The 19,329-nt window shown below is 37.2% G+C and overlaps 1 protein-coding gene across 6 annotated transcripts in view; it reads right to left on the reverse strand.

The window, feature by feature from the left end:
- DLGAP1 (DLG associated protein 1) overlaps positions 1-19,329 on the reverse strand; it is a 377,818-nt gene that overhangs the window by 121,149 nt on the left and 237,340 nt on the right. For 5 of the 6 annotated variants that reach the window (XM_048939383.1, XM_048939382.1, XM_048939380.1 and 2 more), the window contains 2 exons: positions 18,176-19,201; positions 4,132-4,346 (listed from right to left, as the gene is read on the reverse strand). In XM_048939383.1, the coding sequence (XP_048795340.1) occupies positions 4,132-4,346; positions 18,176-19,129 (1,169 nt within the window). In that variant the 5' untranslated portion in view covers positions 19,130-19,201. Of the gene's footprint in view, positions 1-4,131; positions 4,347-9,527; positions 9,628-18,175; positions 19,202-19,329 lie in introns of those variants that run through there. The other variant, XM_048939385.1, reaches the window with a different exon arrangement.

Consider the following 19,329-nt stretch of genomic DNA (forward strand, 5'->3'; position numbering starts at 1 on the left):
CGCTTGTTTTGCTATATATCGGCTTTGGAAAGTTTCTGATCAGCTTTAAAGTCAGGAATTGGTTGGCTTATTCTAAGTATCACTCATTTATGAGGGAATAAGACATAAGAAGAGAGGCAGCTACAATGGAATTTACACAGACAAGTTCTGTACCATAGGGGAAAAAAAAGAAAAGGATATAGCCATATAGACTCATAGAATCACTGAAGTTGGAAAAGACCTCTAAGAACATCAAGTCCAACCCTCCATTAACCACCAATATCACCCACTAAATCACGTCACTAAGTACCACATCTGCCCTTTCATTAAACACCTCCAGGGATGCTGACTCTACCACCTTCCTGCCAACTTCTCCAGAAGAATACTGTGGGAGACAGTGTCACAGTCTGCTAAAATCTAGGCAGACTACATCAATAGCCTTTCCCTCATCCATCAGATGGGTCACTCAATCATAGATGGCAGAATGAAGCAGGAAAACTATGGTAATAAGATACATCTCTTAGACCTTTTACCCTCAGAGTTTTCCAGTTCTTTACTTATCTCTCATCTTTTAAGGTAAGAAAGTAATGCCATCCATTTTTGTGTTGGGCTGACTCACCAGCTACTACTAGTTCCTTACACTTTTGGGTGATTCTAGGTCTTCATCTTAATCAGCTACAAATCTTTATAAAATTTACTGAAACTTCCTATCCTCATTCTTTAGTAAACTTGACTAAGGTTAGCCAATGGATTCAAGAGGCGCTGGAAAGTGGGAAGGAGACACTGACTTGTAGAGAGGTAATGTGATTGCATATCTTTTTTTTCCCCCTGCTGAAAACTGGGCTAAACATGACCAAGCAGTAAAGCAGTAAGTCCTGAATGAAGCTCAGCTGTAATAGAAAAGTCAGTTTCCACTGACCGAATCTTCTTGAGAAGTTAGCAAACTGTTCTGCTTTCTATCTGCCTACAAATGCAAGATAAATTTCTGCTGTCTTTCAGGAATAGGCAAGAAAATGGCACTTTCTTTTTTTTTTTCTTCCAACTGTATCAGTTTATCTGGACTGTGAAAGATTTAACTCTAGGAGGATACTGCCAGCAGAGAGAGAAAAGACTGCTTGCTTCCTGGTAGGATAATAAGAGTGCAGCAGCGGAGGTGTGCATTTCAAGATCATAGCAAGCTGTGCTTTATTCAGAATGGTACCATAGCATTTGATTTGTGCTGTAACCACATGGAAACCATGGCATGGGAAGAATATTGTAGGAGGGAGATTGGAAAGTGTAGGAAGAAAAAAACCTCAGTGAAAAACAGGAAAATAAATTTGTATTATGTAAAGGGGATATGACCTGATTGTTCTGTTCAGAAGTTATTCCTTATATAAAAAGAAACATTGGTAGTAATGAAAATCCTTTCTAAGAAGAGTAGGCACACGAGCAACGGTAGGTAGGTAGGTGGGAGGAACAGCGTGGGTTGTGAGAGCAATATTAGTCTCAGAGAGAAGTCCCACAAGATGAAAAATCCTTTCAAAAACAACAGTGAAAGCAAAAGAGGACACGTTCTTCAGTCATTTTCCTGCCAAACATGAGTGCAGCTTACTACCTGTTATACAGGAGACTGCAATATATAGAGTAGCAGAAAGAAATGCAGACAAATTATCACAATTATCACTGAAAATACTTCCAGTTTAACAAGGCAGAAGAAATGTGAAAATACTGAATACCACTCAACTTTTAATTGTTAATAACGTCTTGTAGGACAAATAGAAAGTCCACTAGTGTCAGTAAGTGTCTGTTCCGAGTGTCTGTTGAATAGAGTAACTTTCAGCTCATTTCCATTAAGCTCTAATTCAGGTGCTAATTGAGCTCTACTCAACAGTAAGTCAAATAAGTAACTTGTTATTGCACATGATACAATTGCTTGATGCCTATATTCAGCAAATTAGGGACCCTAATTTAGTCTGTGGCAGACAAGATAGCACAACTCTATCATAACTCCCAGAGTAATCAACATAGCCCTGGTTTGAATAAGCAAGCCTCTCCAGGACAAGGTCAAGTCATGCAACTAGGAAGGTGTGAAGAAGTCTGCAAAAAATTTAAAAAAAAATAATCAAAATCTAGACTTCAATTCCCAGATAGTGTTCTTGGCTACTACTCACATAAAGAAAATACAAAACAAAATAACAACAAGAACACCCTGTTCAGCAGAAAGGAATAAAAGCAATGCATAATTACATATCATACAATTTATCGCTAAAAGTAGAAAGAGTCCCGAAAAAACATTTCTATAAATTATCAGATTAAAAGAAATAATTATACTTCATGCCAATTAATGTTGAAAAGTCATTGAAAAAGAGAAGTTACTTCCTGTTTTGTCCTCTTTTTTTGCTTTACCACCATTTTCCATTTTCCCCTTAGCTCCACAGTCCTGAAATTTACATTGTCGTTTCTTTAAACTTACACAATTTTTACTAAGTGCAGCTTAAATTAAAGCACATTCCTAAAAGCTTTCCTGAATAGGAATGGATTAAAGTGCACAGAAGCACTTTGCAGAATTACAATGACTTCAAGCTAAATGCAAACCTGCTTGCCTAGCTAGCCCCTCTGACCTAACATCCTTTGTGGGTGAACATTGACATGCAAGACTTTTTTTTTTAAATACTTACATATAGAACAGGAATGATCAGGAGCAAATCACTCTAATTTATTGTACTATAATAAGGAACTATGGAACATATTTTTCTGCGGTCTCAGGATGGGTAAGCTCCAATCCTCATGGCATTTCTGTGTATAAAGCAAGGTTTTGTGGAGTTTGTGCTACCTAATGTTTATATTCACCTTTCTAGGTGACTTTGTGCTGGCTGCTGTAACTAATCACAGAGGGGCAATTTTGGCTCAGGAGATGGTACGATGAAGTCTGTTGGATGATGAGAGGAATTGCTGGATTCCTTGAGCAACCTCTGGCAAGTTCATGAAAATCCCTGCAGAAAATGAGACCACATTTTCCTCTCAACACTAGTGAAAAACACAGAGCAGACAATTACCATCTTCCCCAGAAATAGGCAGGCTGCTGCAGGGAGTTGGAATAAGTTTGGCGTGGTCTTCTGGTCTATTCATCACTGACATTCTTAATAAGGATCAAATGTTTTCCTCTACAATCTTTTACTCAGATAAGATTTAGGAAAAAATATGGGGTAGAGGAGAACAAGGAAGGAGAGGAAATTAATGAGGGAAGTACAGAAGGAGTCTTTTGTCTGTAATCACGGATACTAGAAGAGATACAGCTCTTTTCGTTTCCATTTTAAAGATACAGCCTTAGGCATGTTGTACTAAAATTAGGTTATTTTTGGTTCAGTGAACTATGATTCACTGCAAATTTTTGCAGATGACAGACAGAAACAATTGCTGCTTTAAAACCACACTTTTTTTAAAATGGATGTAATTTATTTTATTGCTTTAGGGTAGCTCTCCATTTTAGAATCATTTAAAAGAAAACACTAATACCAAAACTGTCGATTCATGCAATTTTCATGAGAATTTGGATTCTTTTGAATCAATGATTCAATGACATAAAGTACAACATGACGTAAAACCCATAAATTCCTCTTTGATGTTGACTAAAGCTTTTATAAATAATTTAAGACATTTCAGTGTTGTTTATGTTTTTCCACCAAATAAACAGTGCAATTCCAAATGGACTGAAGAGTGGAAACTACGGATTTATCTATTTTCAGAAAGCCATTGTTCTTTTTAATTAACTGTCAGATACCCTCTGATGAGTTGCAAAGACTAGCTTTGAGCTAATTTTACATGTGGTATTCATGTAGAGTATATATAAACACACAGTTACATAAAGCTTCTGCAGGTGTAAGCTGTAATTCAGCAACGTGTTCAAAAAACAGATCTGTTGAAAACACTTGAGCATCTTCAGTTAGCACTAACAGGCTGAAATACTTTGCAAAGTCAAAGTGCAGGCAGTTGGGTCCCTTTGCAAAATAACACTGAAATACATGGCCAAGTCTACCCTCAAACCAAAAGTAATTATGATCACATTTTTTCCTTAACTGGTATCCAAAAGTGAATAGCAGAGTCAAAGATGAGCAGACAATATAGGTCTTACTGAAGAGTTTTAAATGATGTAGAAAAAGATTGACTTACTTGAGGGTGGTGAGCTCTGTAAGGGATGGCTGGGTGGCCTTGAGATAGCTCTCTCTCCGTGCAGCAATCTTTGGAGATGGCTTCGGACTTGTGTCTGAGTCTCCACTGTCATCATCCCCCATGGCTTTGATGTAACTGCCACTACGCATCCGCCGGCAGGGAATCTCATCATCTTTGCCTCGTGGAGTGTATCCAGACCATTCATCTTGAGGAACCTGCAGTTACAAACCCAATACTTTTATTAATATACTTCTCTGCGATGCGGTTTCACAGCACAATTTGATCATGCTAAGATGCCATGGAAACATTACAAAAATTCACATGGGCAGTGGCCCATCTTCAGTCCCACTTAACTGAGGAATGCCATTTGCAGTGGAGGATCCCTATTTTTCTTTGGCAACTACCCTTTTCATTCAAAGGATTTACAAACTAGATCAGGGTATTCTTGACGAGGCACAAAAAGATGAAATATGAATTTAAATTGCAGTCTTTTCAGATGTGAATCCAAACATGCCACACTGATTTTTGGTTCAAGACGCACTTAAAGTCACTACGTCTCAAGAATCACAAAATCAGGTTTGCAAATGTGAAGTTATAATACTATCACTTGTATAGCATAATTAGATTAACTAGACCCTCATCAGTGCGTACAGATCCTCTTTTTGAATTACTTTAGGCTGAATATCTGAGTCATAGAACTCTCTATTCTTTTCTTTACTTATATTCAATATTCCTCTTAATCTGAAGTTTGTATTGCCCATTCTTTGCTGTGGAAATCTGAAACACTGGGAATGTGTGTTCACGAGATTTAGGTACACAGCAGGGGACAACCCAAGAGCGCAGTTCTCTTGCCCACCTATCCTCTCCCTTCCATTGCTTTTGGGGCTTCTGACCATCACAGACCAACACCTTTCTCTTTTCTGCAACAGCAGAAAGAACGTACTTTAGAGCAAGGCTCCTGAAAATTTGTCCTGAAGTTATTTCACAGAACCCTTTTAAAAAGAAAAGGTGAAACTGAAAAAGCACTTCTTAGGTAAATATATTTTACGTTTGATTTATATAATACCGGTTATGACTTTACATTTGTTTGCCACTTTGCTGATAATCCATATTAAACAACCTCAAATCTGGGTTTTTAAAATTTGTCCTACAGTTTATAAATACCACCACTTACCAAGATAATCACTAAATGTTTCCTTTCTATGAGCAGCAACATTTAACTCCTAGTGAATATCTTGTGTATCCATTGCTTCATAAACTTCAGCCATAGCATTTACACACCAGCATGTTTATAACTGGAATACTGAACTGTTTGCTAACAGCTTGGTTGTTGATACCCAATGCAAACATAAATCCAGAGGCTGTAATTACTTTCACATTTTACTGGCAATGTAGGTCATATTTTATGGCATCAAATTCAAACTGTTCTCACACAAACTATAATCCAAAAAAACTCTGTAAACAACAACAAAAAAAGGATGGCTCTAAGTATTCATGGGCTTATTAATGATTATAATTGACCAAATAAGCTACACCATTGCTTTGTTCCCGTCTGATGACAAGCTCAAGACCTCACCAAAATTCTTCCTTTGTTGGCTGTTTTCTGCTGCTGATATCAGGTTTTACAGCTTTCCAGAACCTCCAGAATTCTTTCCTCGGGCTCAGCCCAAGCCCTCTTCTTTTCTCCCAAATCCCTCTTGGTCACAGCTGGCCCTGCTAAACTGACTTGAATATCTAACTTTTTCCCTTGATTCCTCAAGATTTAATCCTGAAAGTGTAATCTAGTTTATATCTTTATCAACATGATTCTGTGTTCTGTTTCAGGACTCAGACTTCTCAACTACTCCTATTTTTATTTAACCAGATATTTTCCTTGTATTTTTTTCAAACCAAAATGCCTCTTTTTTTTCCCCCTCAAATACCATTTAGTTAATTATTCTGGAAACACTACTTCTGTGAAGCATTTACATTCTTACGTTCCAGCAACATGCAGTTTGTTACTATTTTTTCCCTTTTTGTTCCTTCTATAGATTTCTTTCCTCTCTTCTCTCCCGTATCCTCCCCTTCCCCCCCTCTCCCTCCCCAAATATATTTCCACGGTCTTCCATGGTCTTCAAGAATATATGTTCTGTAAGGCAAGAATATATGTTCAGTCAAGTTCATTTCCTACTGAGCAAATGTATACAGAGTTCTGTATTTATAGGAAATAATTGAATAAATACACTTAAGAACATCTAAAATATCCTTCTAGTTAAGAGAAGACTGAAAACTCTAAAGTCTACAGACTGAGAGCACAAAGTGTTTTCAGAACACATTGGAGGACTGAATATACAGCCTTGATAAATTTTCTTTTTAGGTAAAAAGACATATGCAGTGTTTTACCTCTAGGACTTCTGAGTTTATGTCTAGGCCTCAGATCAGGAAAGCTGATGATACCCTTGTTTGATGTGCTCATCTTTGCAATGTGCAAATGAATATAGTACTTGGTAGTGGTTTTGATTATTGACATACAAGAGCGTGGAACATTTTGCACTCCTCCTCTAGCACTGATTCTTGCATTAGTTCTAGGCCTACAGCATGAGTATACAAAGAACTTCAATCTTTATTTGTAACAGCCCCCATGTACACTTAGGAGCCTACAGCTCCTGCTTGTCAGCCTTGGCTTTTCAAGTCACTCATACAAGAAATGAGTTAAGAAAGAAAAACCAAGCTTCGCTGACATTTTGATGAAATGATTGGCCTTCACTCAGGATTTGAAATCCAGTCACTTTTCAGGAAGGTATTTCATGGCCAAGTAAGAGCATAATGGAGAATCCATGACTGCTCAGAGGACACGTACTTCTATCTGTTTAATGTTGTATTCATTATGCTTTAGTTAAAGATTTGTGATATTTCTCATTAAAAGAAATTTTGAATCAGTGTCTTTAGCTGGCAAATAAAACGCGTTAGTATGACAGCAGGATTGGTGTCCTTAACTGAGCAAAAGCCAGAGGAAGTAAAGTTATAGTGCTCATACAGCGCCCGTAATTCAGGCAAGGTGAACACTTGTAGCTGTATTACATTATAGACAACCAAATAAATTTAGTGCTGTAGTTTATAGCTGCAGTACTGAGGAGATATAGCTTCTGTGGGCACGATAACTCTGAAATTCCTAAATTCTGTTATCAATAATCCCATAGAAAAGTACATTACTTTTAATCCCAAAGCTTCTCAAAAGGATTTAGATACAACAGGCCATGTTTTGAAAGCTGTTTGCAATGAATTTGCCACAAAAATTTACACATGCACACACTGCAGATAGATAGAAGTGCCCTGGGATGAGCTTTAAAGCCCCTAGCTGCACAAATTGTATGAGATGATCAGGAGGAAGTCTCCAGTTCAAGCTCTGCTTGCTCAGGGAAGTAGGGCAGCTTATAAATAACAGCACACTATCATTTCAGTAGCTCTTTTGCCTTTTAAAGGTGCAGCAAAGCACAGTAATGGAAACTTGATTCCAAATGTGGAGGGAATGAGGGGGCCTGCTATGTCAGTTAAACAGTTCACCCAGTGTTATTGCAGATATGAGGATATTTAAGGTTCAGCATCTCTTGTTTATTTTCTTTTTCCCCTGATAAGGTTTCACTATTTAAAGAAATAATAGGGAAAGAAATGTGGACCCAATTCCTCTTTTATTTCAGTTTCACAAGAGCTGGAAACCCTGATTTCAGAAGATGGATTAGGAGGAAACAGTGAGCCATCGTGTAACTGTATGAGAGCACTTGCAAGGTAAAGAAATGCAAGTTTTACAAGTAGTTGATCTTTGCCTCAACTGTGCTTTGTATGAAAGGATATTGAAGCACTATCTACATAGTTCTTGGGTAGGACAAACAATCCTTAAAGCTCAGCATTTCTTAATATAGTTATTTCTCTGTTTAGAAAATAGAGACATAAAATAATGCAAATGTTTTTATATTTGTGTCTACGTACAAATACCTTGAGCAATACTTGATGAAAGAACTGACCTGATTTTCAGAGCTGCTTTCATTGGTGGCAATATGAATGGCTGTAGCAGCTTACAGTAGGCAATGCAATTTACTGTCAACAGTAAAGCACTTGCATTATGGGAAAGAAGAAACATAAAACCCTCTTTAAAATACTAATTAAGAAAAATAATTGATCATATTATTTCTTGCATTCAGTTTCAGTATGTATGGTACTAAAAATAGCACGTTTCCTTCTGCTGAGCTAGAAAAACACTGGGGGAATTACTCATGTCAACCTCCTTTTCATTTTTTTCACTCAGGAGGTTTGCTGAGATTTTCCCACAGGCTCTTACTTCATTTGAATGGCCACAATTCTATCTTGCAAGGTCACACACTATGCTGCATGCAAGTGCATATGCATGGTAACAGCTGCCTCAGAAGATTAATGGCATTAAGATTGACACACCTGAGATAAAGCTGTTTCATGCTCTTAAGAAAATTGTGTTATCCAATTACCTTGGCAATCTCATTTTTTCAGTAGCAGAATATCAAACAGAACTCACTTGTATGATTGTTTCTACTCTTATGAAAAAGGGGAAAGAACTAAACTCAGATCTAACAATGAACATCATTGTTTTTTATTAAAATAGAACTATTATTATTCACACTATTGAAGTAAAAAAGATCTTAGAAACATTTCATTCTGGTCTTTAAGATCATATACAGTTCTTTACAAATCTAAAAATCAAGAGTGTGCTTTAATTATACAAAACAGCCCAGTGAAACAGAAAACACGTATTACTTGAAATACACACAAAATATACAGCAATAGCCACTGAGCCAGACAACCTACTGAAAATTATGACTTCAGTTCTTTAATAGGCACTTTGAAATAAAATGGTTGTTACAAATATGAAGACTGAGTTGGACTATATATTCTTTTAATTCAATGACATACAAGTTTTGTAAACAGAAGAGTATGCAGATAACATACTGCCATCAGCAAATCTCATGAATCCAGCAAACCTGGATTCAGCCTCATTCAGTGTACTGGTTATCTGTCCTGCTGTTTAACTGAATTTATGGTCCTCTGGAAGTGGTCATACTTCGTCATTAGCCAGACTAGAGTGAAAAATCAACTCTGTCCCAGTTGAAATCACTGACCAATTTCTTTAAGCATTTTATTTTATTTTATTTTTTCTTTCCCTAATAGCTAATCTAAGTCCCTGAATAAAGAAACTAAGCAAATAGGTATAGGAGCTCCACAGTTTTCGGACATTCATTGCAGAAGCTCGCACTTGGCGGTATGTGAAATAAACTACCATGCAAGGACAAAGATAAAGAAAACATGTTATATTCAAGCTCTAAAGAATAAGAATTAGAATACCTAGTTTCCTTTCCCCTCTTCTCCCCCCAGAATTGTTATTAGCTTACCTTATTGGATGAAATAGCAAAGAGACTGTTTCTATAGCAAATTAAGTTCATTATTGATTTGTAGTTTGATTTGGTTTATTGCAGCTGAAAACATTAAGGCTTCTCCCTGTGCTATGCCAAAGCAATGGGGATGACTACAGAAGTAAACACAAGGACTGGAAGGGAGTGGCTAACAATCACTCACAGCAGTAGACTTGTAACTTTAGCTTTCTATTAGTATGCAAATACTTAATGAAATGAAATCACACGACTAAAGAACAATGCTTAATGACTGTTCAGTGCAGATTTTCAAACTCATGCAATTTGGTTTCCTTAGCTGTTATTATGCCTCTTCTGTGCCTTGTTATGGAAGTTTCAATTGCCATCTTCCTCTTACTAAGCCTATTCCTAGCACTCATGGAATTAATCAGACCAATAAAGGTAAGCAGTATTTCAGTCTATCAATGTGCATGCATTAAAAATAACTGAAGTGCACAAAATAAAAAGGAAGTCTTGCAAGCCTTAAATAACAATATGTGTTTACCAAGTTTCAAGACTTTTCCAAAAGGAAGACAGGAAGGATGCTTCCATTTAGGATAAATTTAATATTTTCAGTATCTGCAGCAGCTCTTGATTTAGTTTGTATGATTTCAGCAGTAGAGTTCTAAATTATTATAAATTATAAATTCATTTAATTTAGTCTTGTATGAACAATATTAATGGCCTGTCTTCAATAGAACATTATTTCCTCAGTTTTGAGTGCCCCCAATTTGCATCAAACCTGGATGAGCACTGTGAAGAATTGCAATCTTAGTTCCTTTAATGTTAATTTGAAAAGTTCAGTATGAATCCTTATAGAAAAACTCCAGTTGTTTTTACAGTCTATAATTTTCATTAATCAAAAGCTTTCTGTATTACTAGCTTGATAATCTGATTCACAGCCTGTCTTATGAAAAGAAATGTGTCTCCTGCACAAAACAACCACAACTGGACTCCAAAATTAATTTTCTCCTCCTGTTTTACATGTAAAAATCCAATCAACAGGAAAGAGAGCCACTTGGACACTCTGACTACAGCCAAGGACTTTCCAAGTTTGCCTCCCTCAAACATATTCTGCAGAAAGAAAGCCAAACAACAGCTATAGACTCTATTACCTAAGGGAAACTGAAGTTCATACAGACTGAGATTAGGTTCTGAATTAAAACTACTTCAGTGATACTCATACTTCATCTTTCTCAAAACCCCTGAAGCTTTCAGTTGCAGCTTCCAGCAGCCCTTTCAGGGCAGTTGGCTATAATGAAGTATTCCTCCTCTCCCAAGGACAGCAGGAACCTGCAGAATGACTGCTAGCATTAATTTCAGTCTTTGAAGGGACACTTTTCATGACTAGAACGGAGAACTGTTCTTTCATCACTAGACACCTTCTTTAGGATGAATCACTTCTCTTTCCAGTCACTTCAGCATCTGCATACACTGACTAGCTTGCATAAAAAAAAAATTTGTTAAATGAGATGAAATTTTACCTTTCTTTTGCAACATATGATTACAAGCTCACTATCACCTGGCAAGAAATTGGCTCATAGATGGAAGAACGTGTTGCTGAATCTGAATCCTTGAAAGAGAAACAGATGTGATAAAGAGAGTGTTTTGAGAGAAAAAGCCCTGCTGCTGTTTCTGTTGCTTGACTAGATTTGGAACATCTCTGATGCTTTGCTAACATTGTGCTCTCACAAGCAACAACCGTAAGTAATGCAGTTAACCTACCATCATCAGCTGACTATTAGCTTCTGTCCCATATTAGTATACAGAGGCCAGACTTCACTGAAACTTCCACGGTGTTTTCTTTTGGATTACTGCAATGAAATATATTTGGCTAAGAAGCTGTTGATCAGTTCTAGGGAAATATTACTGGTTTCAGGTCTTAATAGTACATCTTCTAAATAACACCAAACTGTCACCTCTGCTCTGCAACACAGTCTCGGTGGATACTGAATCAATGTCATGGCCTTGACTCATATCTGATGGGAAGTGAATTGATAGAGTCCAAGATATCTAGAAGATTTCCCCTCAAAAAATCATAAACAGGTTGAGGTTATGTCATTAAGGCAAAATTAGACAGAAATTTATTTGCATGAAATATTCAGCAACAATTTAAAGACTATCTCTGGATGCCCTGAGCTATCAAAGCTCTCACACTGTCTTATACACACTGCATATTGCTTAGCCTTTGGTAAGACAAGTATATGTATCTCTCAGAAGTCACTGTGATAGGACAAGAGGAAATGGCTTCAAACTAAAAGAGTGAAGATTTAGATAGAATACATGGAAGAAGTTTTTTTTACAATAAAGGTGCTGAGGCACTGGAAGAGGTTGCCCACAGAGGTGTGGATGCCCTGTCCCAGGAGTCACACAAGGTGGGGCTGGACAGAGCTCTGAGCAACCTGATCTAACTGTGGGTGTCCTTATTCACTGTAGGAAAGTTGGACTAAATGGCCTTTGAGGGTCCCTTTCAATTCAAACAGTTCTATGATTCTACAATTTTAAGTCATAAAATCACTTTGCCCTCCACCCAAACAAAACAGTCAATTGCCTAAACCCAGAGTATGTGCATGAAAGTAGAAACAGTGTACAACAGATTCATGTTCACATTTTTTAATTCACTACTAGATAGAAGCTTAGCTGGACAACAGATACAATGCAGGAGTCTTTGCTGAGCAGAACAGAAACCATGGCCAGCTGGCCATACCTCAAACCACCCTCCTGACATGGTGGCATTCCCCACTCAAGATCTGTGCTACAAATTCCACTCTTGAAAAGAAAAAATAATCAAAATCAACAACTATATGTAGAAGAAATATGCCTTATTATTTCACACTGAATAAGGCAAGCATGTCACCGCTCAGTGCTTTTTTTCCCACCCACTCTGCAAGTCCCTGCAGGAAACATTAGGAATTTTGAATTCAGATGTAGATTGAAATGATCCTCTTTGCTTGACTGGATTTGTATTTAAGGTTTTTGTAAACATTTTTATTTTCTTTTTATCTTTTTTTTTTTCTTCCACTAAAACTAATGAAAATAATCAGATTAGAACACTCCAGATATTTTGTACTACAAGAAGTCAAATCAATGACTGAATCAAATCTTATCTATGTTATCACCATGAGGAACTGAAATAGATAACAAGTGCTCACTTAGCTGAAACTGTAGCTTTCAAATATTTTCTATAATAACAGTATATATAACATGGTGTCACCCAAGTATGTTAAATCCTCTATAGTGTATGCCAACAATATAAAAAAGGGACTGAATTATTTTCTTTGGTGAATGAGCTATGAGAACATAAGAACGCTAACAGGATGAACTGAGAATCATTCTTCAAGTTAATCTGGAAAAAATAACATTAGTGCCAGTATATTCAATACAAAGAAGTTACAGGATGAGGATAAAACCAAGATAGAAAATGACAACCTAAGAAGCATGGGCAGATAAAAATCACAGATACACGTGATGTACTGACATTGTGCTCTCTTAGTACTTAGATGGCCTCCATTACTGCATTACTCAGAAGCCAAAGGTCAGTCCAGATTTTAATTAACTGAGTGAGAACACAGCAGTATTTAAGGTGAAATATACAGCAATATTATTCTCTCCATTCTTTCAGCTGACACTTTTTTGGAAAGGCAAATTCATGCACTGTGAGGATGAAGAAGATAGCTGTACTGAAACATTCTCCTTACTTTATCTATCAGTATAGTAAAGGCATCTTAGCAACATTTGCAGGTAGGCTAAAACCAATATGTTTATTGGAATTATTTTTTATTAAAATATTTTTTTAAAAATAAGCATTTTTTCCCCTTTATTTATAACCTCCAAGTGCCCCCAAATTCCGTAACTTTATTCATTAGTCATGCTTACCATCCCTTAGCATTTTTCAAAGGGAAATAAATTAGCTTTCTGTGAATAATACTTTTTATTTTTCCTTTTTTTTTTTTTTTTTTTCTTCCAGTTTTAATGTAGCTAGTTAGTAATTTGTTTAAAAATCACAGCCATTTAACAATTCCTATATGTTTATTATTCCTTTACCTGGTACATGCCCTAGACTATGTTATAACATGTGGCATTTTATTTCAAAATTGCTTGTTTAAATTGTTTTGCTCACTTTATTGCAAAAACTATGTACTATATGAGTTGAATAAAATCATCATAAAAACTTGCACCTGATATACTTTTTAAATCCAACTGGTAAATTGCAGGAGGAATCACAGAAAATTTTTAATTCATTGCAGATTAAGAGAGAAAAACACAGGTCTTCAGATGCATGAAAAATGGAAAATCATCATTAGTGGACATTAAAACACAACTTCCACATATACGCAAGGATATACTGAAAGATTAATTTGAATATGATAGTGGTGACAGAAATGCAGACAACACAAATGAAGCAAAAGTAGAGAACAGATGAAAATGCAGATTGACTTTCATAGATAACAGACCTAACGAACTTCTGTGTCTCAAGGACGAACACTGCAATTTAAACATGCCACATGAACAAATACTATGACAGATCCTGATCCTTATTAGTGTCCCGATTTACAATGAGGTCATACCATATATTTGGTGACCCATGGACACAGACAGCAGAAAGAGACTCAGTACAAGCACTGTCTCCTAAGAAACAATGGAATTGCCTTTTCTAAGACTAGAAAGCAAGTAACTTTAACTATTTGGGTTTCTTAACACTACGGGACATCCTGCCTATTACCATCAATCTTCTCATAGGAAATTGAGCACTGTACCAACCAGAATCGTCCGCCACCAGATCCAGTCTTTGAAAAACCAGGAAATGCTTATCACATCCAGAAAGTTGGCTTACAGTTTTTATAGTATTTCCCATAGTCTCCCACCAAAGGATTTTGATGCAAATGCAGAGCTCAGATGATAGCACAGTTGTCCCCACCTACTGCACTTCAGCTTTCAGAAGTAAACGTCCTTCCTCAGCCCTGAATATCTGACACAACTCACTTCAGTCTCATCAAAGGGGATCAAAAGAAAACACATGACTGACTCACATTGGAAGAAAAGAGGAATAATAAGAAAAATATAATCCTTTGAATTCTTCTCCGCCTCTTAACAAATGGATCAAGGACAGAGGGAGCTGCAATCACAGGGCATAATGAATAGCAAAATTATAATTAGAGACAAACTATGCCATGTATTTGATACTCTTACTTCAATACTTCAATAATCATCAATTCATAGCGAAACAAAAGTGTCAAAAATATCTACTAGTGCATTTAGACTCTATTGTTTGCAGAAAAAGATGACTGTTATATTTTGTCTTCTTTTGCTTAATCTTAGTTATTACAAATGAGAAGCTACTAGAAAAGTGGAAGCTGTCCACTGCTTTGTATATTATCTCAAGTTAGGAAAACAGTTTTGAATAATAACTAAGAGAAAAAAAGAGTTCCTTCTCACCTTACTTCAAATCAGTCCAACCTCTATTAAATAAAAACACTTTTCCTGAATTAAAAAGTAGCTCAATAAAGGATCTCATCTTTCTACTGTACAGCTCCTCATTCTTGAAAGGAGAAATAGAGAGAAGAGAGAAAGTATTCCAACACTTAAACTTCACTGAGAAGAAAAATTTGTGTGAACATCTTTAAATCATCCCATAAGCCAGTATCCCTTTCTGAAATCACAAAGGCACAGACTGGAGCCAAGCCTCCCTGGTTGCTCCTTCCCCTCAAACTCAGAGGCTGGACACTGCACTTCAAAAGCAAGATGGGAGCAGAGCCTGCTGGGGTAAGGGAAGGCTGCGATGCAGGAGGATGCTGCACACGGTCCAAATTCCAAGTTATGAGAAATAAGCCCATCTGTAACATGAGCAACTGCCAGCGCCTTTCACAGAATGGCTTTGTGGAAAATATCACACTAAGTGAGATAATTGTTATTTCCATGTCTTTTCACTGAGAATTCATCCAGATACTTTTGTGGTAAAAACTGTTTCAGGCAGAAACGCACGTGATTTTATCCATGACTTTTGACATAGTCAAACCTACAGGGATTAAGAATTATTTATGTATTTATTTATTTGTACTATGACTTTGAGAAAGCATCACTACTTCAGTGAATCCAGTTACTGTCACAAGAACAGTTTGCATGGACAAAACAGTTGCCTTCATTCAGGGATCAGAGAGTTTATGTCCTGGGCAATAAACAATGGCTTAAATTACAAGTGAGTTGATGAGAGCATCTATTTAACATCTAATGAGTTAAATAAAGCAACAAAGAGGCATTATTTAATTAAAATAATTATCAGAGTTGTCCAGTACCAACATGAATTTGCATCTAAGTTCCTTTTATCTCATTTAGTGCATTCCTAATTGTTCTAGCAACACAGGACGTTAGTCCTTTGGTACAATAATTAGAAGGTCATCGGGAAAGGAACAGATATTCAGAATGCTTCTAATAGCCCATGGACAGAGGGATATTCTACCATTGTTAATATATATTTACATTACAGGACAGCCAAAAGGCCTCAGTTATATTCTGCCCTCCATTGTGATGGGCACTGGGGAAACACAAAAGGAAACAGAGTCCAAGTCCCAGAGGGCTTGAAGCGTAAAAAGACGAGTGATGCAGCGAAGGCAATGGGATGAATTCAACAACACAGAATGAGTTTTCACTGTCTGTACCCATTCGTTATCTTTTTAAGCTCCCAGGGGAGAAGAATAATCCCAGTCTACTCCGTTAAATCCACCATGTTCTGTTTGAATATTTCCAATGCTAATCAAAATCTGGTAAGATTTTAATTTTTTTTTTTAGCAGTTTCAATTCAGTTATACTTCCCTGACTTTTTTAAACAAGCACAGAATTGGAAAAAATGAAATGAAATGGAAAGCCACAACAATACAGTACGAGTGAGTACATAGTCAGGATAAGAAACAAAGTGAGGATTTAGTTATTCTGATTTCTGCTCTTGACAGCTGTTGGACATCTATTTCATGCAGACAAAGATAATATCCTCTAATTCCACTTCGGAGTCTATTCCCATCAGTTAAACACTGTCTGAAAGTCCCTATGGAGGTGTTCGTTTAAAGCTAATGCTGGCACAGTTTTTTGCTCTTTTCCTGCCATCTGGTCACATACTGAGTTTTCAGCTATTTTATCAAAACTGGAGAGGAAAATAGAAAGAGTAAACAAAAACATCAATAAAAGAAATCTGAAGGTCCGAAGTAATCACAACAATCAAGTCTAAAATAACAATTTCTTTTCCTTACAGAATTCAGACAAAAGAGACTTAATGCAATAAATCTCAAATAATTGCAACCTTATTGTAATATTCTGATGCTATTCGTAAACCTACCCAGCCCTTATTAACAGCTATAAACATACTGAGTGCTCATATTACCTCCTTTTCCCACACCCCAATCCCCCAGAGATTAACAGAAAATACACTGATCCTCTTCTTTACATTTAAAGCTTAGAATCCCAGAAGCTGGCATTTAGAATTATTTTACATGCCATTCATTAATACTTTTCATGATAATTTTTTAGAATGTGGATGCCTCAGTCCTACGCTTTCTCTGCATACTGACTTAAACAACAGAATGTGGAAGACATTAAAGGACCCATATGAGAAAACTCGTTACAGTTTCTATATAAATAGACAACAGTCCCACTACAGTAAAATGAAACCAAATTGTCTTAGCAAACCTCTTTTTTCCTCATGGTCTTCTCTCTTCTCTCTGCAACGTTGCTCCATCGTACACACACACTTAGATGTGCCATAAGTGCTCTGTTTTAATGTGCATAAAAGCTATCCACAGCTCTTCTAGGAATGAAACTGTTTTAATATTTTCTGATCCATGTTCCTGCCACAAACATTCACCAGCAGTATGATAGCTCCAAGAGCAGACATCTGATTCTTGACATTTAAAGATACAATACTGGTGAAAAATAGTGACGCTGTATTAACTGCAAACAGCTTGTGAGGGAGTAGGTGATGTACTCCTAAAATGTATAATCAGAACAAGCAATCATTTCAACCTTTTGGTTTTGTATTTTTGACTCAAAGCCATGGAAAAGAGGGGTAGCCAGATAAACAAATCTGGACACTTTGCAATAAGTATTTTATGAGAATTTATATTCAGTGGCAAAAAGGAACACAGGTTTTTCCTGATGCAGAAAGTATTAAGGTTCCTCAAAGTTCCTCAAAAGGGTCTCAAAAGCTTTCATAATAAAACAAGCAGTAAATGGAGTCAAATCCTTAAATTACAGAAATCAAAGAATTTGTATCCTGGTAACATTCAGTTAATTGACATTGTAATGCTAACTACAAGCACTACAAGATCACATTCTCTGTACCCCCACTGTGACTGCTTTATAAATGCAAAAAGTACACAAAATGGTCTTATTTTTCCCACATGAAAAAAATTAAGCCTGTACCAACACAAACTGTTTCTTTGAAATGCTGAATGCTGATAAAAATAAAATGAAATAAAAAGGAGAAAGAAAAAGAAAATAATTTATTTTCAGCCATATCACCCCTTGTTTGGTGATCAAATACCTCTCAGGAAAGCTGAAATATCAGAGCTAACCTCCATCCCCCGCAAACACCTGTGACATGGCAGAGCACAATTAACAGCAATCAGCTCTCCACACTGTACCTGGAGGTACTGACATGACCGTTCCTGTTGACACGTCTCTGCCTTCACCACTGTCTGATCCATGTTAACCGATGCTTTCTGGTAAACTTCACGGGCTCTGCTCACGGTTAATGTAGAGGACCAAGAGCTTTTCTTCATTAACTGGGAGTCCAAATTCACAGGCAGGTTAGCACAGGTAGAGCATTTGACATCATTATTGCTTCTGGATGACTTCACAGTATGTTCACTAATAGTGTTATAGGCTTCCATAAAGTATTGGGAAGAAGAACGATCAGGGCATCTTCCCATGGTCATTACCCCACTGGGACCATGATAAATGCAAACATCATTGTCCAAGTTGTCATCTGAACTCCACCATCCTGACGCACTGGATCTGGGCTTACCTTCTGATCGCCTTTCTTTACTCTTGCTGCGCTTCCCATACCTCATCGTTTGTGACTCCTCTGGACTCGCTTTACTCCCATTAATGCTCCCCTTGGATGGTCCTTCCAGTGAATGGGACTTGGTAAAGAGCTTTTGGACAGAATGAACCAGGTGCCGGATCCTCCCTGGGCTGTCACTGCGGTGCTCCATGGCAGTCCGCTTGTACTGCAGAGTATGGTAGCCATCCCGATTCAGAGGCAGCTGCCGCTCAAACTGGTCCAAAAGGTTGGCAGGAATGCGGTTAGTCTTGTTGGCAGTTCCATGGGGAACCAGAGCACACTCGTCCTTGAGTTCGTGGTGGGAGTTATAGTGTCTCCGAGGGAACGTGCTGCTGGCAATCTGATCATTGTAGGGCACCATGCACTCTGCCTGAAAAGAGTTCCTTTGAGTGTAGTAGGGGTGGTCTGCAGGGTGGGGGTCCACCGGGTTTAACAAATATGGCTTCCTGTCCGAGTGATGTGGCAGGCTATCACACGGAGGGTCACAGGTAACCCCATGATGATGACTACGGCTGCTAGATAAACCCTTCATCGCTGATGTAATGCAAGTCCCAAAGTCATCTAATATGTATGGCTATGCAGCAGGCAGATCTCAGGGAAAGGCCTAAAAGAATGAAATACAACAATGTATGTTTAGACTTTACTGTTTTTAATTACAAAAATAATTGGAACAAATATTCTCTGATTCTTTCTATATCATTTTTTTTTTCCCCATGCCAGTAGTGATATGGG

This window comes from Lagopus muta, chromosome 3 (assembly GCF_023343835.1).
Source record: "Lagopus muta isolate bLagMut1 chromosome 3, bLagMut1 primary, whole genome shotgun sequence".
Lineage (NCBI taxonomy): Eukaryota > Metazoa > Chordata > Aves > Galliformes > Phasianidae > Lagopus > Lagopus muta.